General features: G+C 42.0%; 1 protein-coding gene across 1 annotated transcript; it reads right to left on the bottom strand.

Moving 5' to 3' along the window:
- Positions 1 to 388: 388 nt before the first annotated feature.
- rnf128a (ring finger protein 128a) lies at positions 389 to 2,076 on the bottom strand. Its single transcript, XM_031306314.2, has one exon. The coding sequence runs from the start codon at positions 1,645 to 1,647 to the stop codon at positions 559 to 561; it is 1,089 nt and encodes a 362-aa protein (XP_031162174.1). The 5' UTR covers positions 1,648 to 2,076; the 3' UTR covers positions 389 to 558.
- Between the last annotated feature and the right edge of the window lie 1,490 nt (positions 2,077 to 3,566).

Raw genomic sequence — 3,566 nt, 5'->3', positions numbered from 1 at the left:
GAATTGAATTAAGAGAAACAAGTATCCTCTGATTTTAAAAGACAATGGTCAATTGTGAGGGAGTGTGAGCAATGCGATCAAACAAGCTTTTTGTTAGAGGAAAATTGGCCACAATGACAAACAGATATTCAAATGCTCTACTGCACTTCCTTCCTGACCAGTATGGAACGTGTGTTTACTATGCAAAGCAGAAATTTGACACCGGCATCATGACTACTCAGTTATTAGAATCTATTCTAGCCATCCAAAGGACACTTTATGAACACACCCGATATTTACACACTTGCACCAAGACAGACAAAGAAAATGCAGTGTCCAAGCAAATTACACAAGGGCCATTAACATTGTAAATCCTTGGAATTTCTTTTGAAAATCTATTTTAGCATGCCTGCATTACAGGATGAACATCGTTTCTCCTGTTGGAACATTAAGGTTTGATTCCATTGTGCTGGTTCAGTGTATCCCAGAAAAATGTGACGATACATCTATTGAATCTATTTCAAACAGGGAATTTGACTGTGTCCTGGTTTGCTGCTGTTTTGTTTCCGTTGCTGTTGTTCATCTTCTCCCAGCCTCTGAGTCTCCCTGGAAGGCCCTGTTGTCATAGAGATGCTGCTGTCTCTCTGGGTGAGGGCTCGCTGGGTCAGTCAGTGGGACTTCGTACATGGGTTCTCCTCCTGTCACTGTGATCACAGTGACATCTGGTGGGGACTCAGCAGAAAGGTTCTCTTTTGTTTCCTCCTCAACCCCGAGGGCCTTCAGGATGTCACACTTACACATGGGGCAGGTCCTCCTCTCCAGCAGCCAGGGCTCGATGCAGGCTTTGTGAAAGATGTGGTCACATGTCAGCACTGTCACCACTTCACCTGCCTTGTAGGAATCAATACACACGGCACACACATGGGACTCAGACGTAGTTTCCTCATCCCCTGTCTTGAGTTTCCGTACTTGCAGACGCCCAATCGCCTTCTTAGCCTCAGATTTCAGCTTCTTCTCATGGCGCCTATGCATACTCAGACTGTAGATACGATTGGCAGAGATAAACACAAAGTAGGCGATGGAGGCTGCCGTCACAATGAAGAAGGCGATGGACAGGAAGTAAAGCCAGTATGTGTCCAACCAGGGTCCATGGGGGCTGCCTACAGCAATACGCATCAGCACCTCTGTCCCATTCCTCACCAACTTGGCAATCTCCATGCCCTGAGAGTTGCCAATCATGATAGCCACAACATCATCTGCATCTGGGTGTGTCATGTGAGTGGTGCTGTTGCCAGTGCCATCCACATTATACACCACCACACCCGTTGCTCCTAGTCGGTGGGCAGCATTGATCTTCTCACTGAAAGTGCAGTTGCCCCTTTTTATCAGGGCTATCCAAGGCGGGGAGCTGAAATTGCGGTTGTAGACAGGGTCTGAGCCACAGCCTCTGGGGTCTCCCTTGGGAAGTGTAACAATGCCGGAGACTTCCTCCACGGGAGAGTTACGACCATACACCCCACAGTCACAGTATTTGTCTTCAAGCGTATTGTTGCTGTTAATATAGCTTATTTCCATTATGGCTGTCCAAAACACAAAGGCTGCTGAATAGTGAACAAGTCCAGACAAACACAGCAAAAGCAGCAGACAGTGTTGTGCCTTCTTACCCATGGTAACGCTCTTCTTAAAACAGGAAGCCCACTGTTAGCTTATTTTACTTCTTTAAAACTCCTTTGTTAGTCCCAGTTCCTGGTTTGTTCGAGCAACAGCGGTCTGAATACAGCTACGGTTTCACCCAAGCTGCTGTCTACCGTAATCTGATATGAGCCTTTGGTAACACAACACGAGCTATGCGTCAGCCGCTCACCTCTCGTTATCTTCCTGAACCTTGAACACTGAGCACTCCTCACAGAGGGAAGGGTGCTGGTATTCAACAAGTTGAAGTACACAAAACACACAGACCTGTGCCGTTTCGAGAACCAAAGAACAGCATGCGAGAAGGCAAGACGCGATAAGCAAATGATAAGGATAATTCCCTGGTCAATAACACAGAGCAGTCTTGTGAAACTACTAAAAGCCACTAACTTTCCCTTGCATAATGATGAGCACAGCAACTCGACCAGTTTTTCTAGTTTGGCTCGTTTCCTTCCCCTATTTCTGTGGCTGAGATCACTGTTGTGAAAAGCAAACTGACAAGTATTACTCTACCCGGAGGTTTTTAACACTGAAAAAAAGACTGTCTGCTTCTATTAGTGGTGGGGGGAAAAAAATTGATCCAGCATAGTATCGCAATATTTTCCGTGGCAATACTGTAGCGATACACTGATGCCAAGTATCGATCTTTTATTATATAAATTGCACATGAGAATATAACCTTTTGGTACTAGAATAATAAGATCAATTGCTTTTTCAGTCCACTAGATGGAAAACTTAAGTGAAATGAACAAACCAGAGACATTTTTTTCTTTAGACAAAACAGATGTTGGGACATAATTTGAAGTTGGAAAAAAGGTAATGAATTGCAATATATCGCAATATGTTTAAAATCACAATAATATCGTATCGTGGGGCCTCTGGTGAGTCCCACCCCTAGCTTTTACCACACATTTTAACAAATATACATAGACACATTTATAATTGTGACCTTTAAGTCACTTTAAATGTGCACACATCATATAATAAAGGTGTTCCCTGCATTTAGATACCTTTATTCCACACAGCTAGCATACCAGGGAGAACTGAGATGTAACATTGCCGAGTTTCCATTGTATCTTCTTACACAGAAAGGAAAACACACACACACACACACACACACACACTTAGATAGGCTTCCAATGACAAATGAGATGGAGAGGTTTCTTGCCAAGCTGCCATTTTACCTTAGTCCTCCAACACACTGCAGTACCTGGCCTTTCTAGAATGTGCTAGTAAATCATTTATCTCAGTGGGACAAAAATCTATACATAAAAAGAGCCAGGTACTTATTCTTAGTACTGCTGCAGCCCACAGTTCTTGATAGCAGGAACAATGTAATGCTAACTATGACCCTTAAATTCCTGAAACTGAAATCATTACCTCGACACAGCAGAAAGCAAATCACAATGTGAAACCCATTAATACCATATTAACTAACGAAGAAAAAACTAAAAACAAACTGTCTGTCTGTGTATATTATATTACTTGATATATATATATATATATATATATATATATATAATATATATATATAATATATATATATATATATATATATACACACACACACACACACACACACACACACACACGCATATATAGACTCCGACCTGCGGCCCTTTGCTGCATGTCATTCCCCCTCTCTCTCCCCTTTCATGTCTTCAGCTGTCCTATAAAAATAAAGGCCTAAAATGCCCAAAAAGATCTTTAAAAAAATTAAATAATAATAAAAATAAAGGTATAATCTAAAGCACTATTCGCACAAGATTAGTTTAATCTGGGGACCTCAAGTGATTTAGAAATTACCCCCCAACATCTGAGTTTCGGATGGCGCATTCGCACGGGATATGTGAAGCCTGCTTTTACTCAAATTTATATCATATTATATATTCACA

Source organism: Sander lucioperca, chromosome 3, assembly GCF_008315115.2.
Source record: "Sander lucioperca isolate FBNREF2018 chromosome 3, SLUC_FBN_1.2, whole genome shotgun sequence".
NCBI classification, from domain to species: domain Eukaryota; kingdom Metazoa; phylum Chordata; class Actinopteri; order Perciformes; family Percidae; genus Sander; species Sander lucioperca.
Note: the sequence above shows the minus strand (reverse complement) of the source record. Positions and strands in the feature narration are given on the sequence as shown.

Excerpts from the sequence above, each read along its gene's own strand:
- rnf128a (XM_031306314.2), bottom strand. The coding sequence starts at position 1,647 with ATGGGTAAGAAGGCACAACACTGTCTGCTGCTTTTGCTGTGTTTGTCT.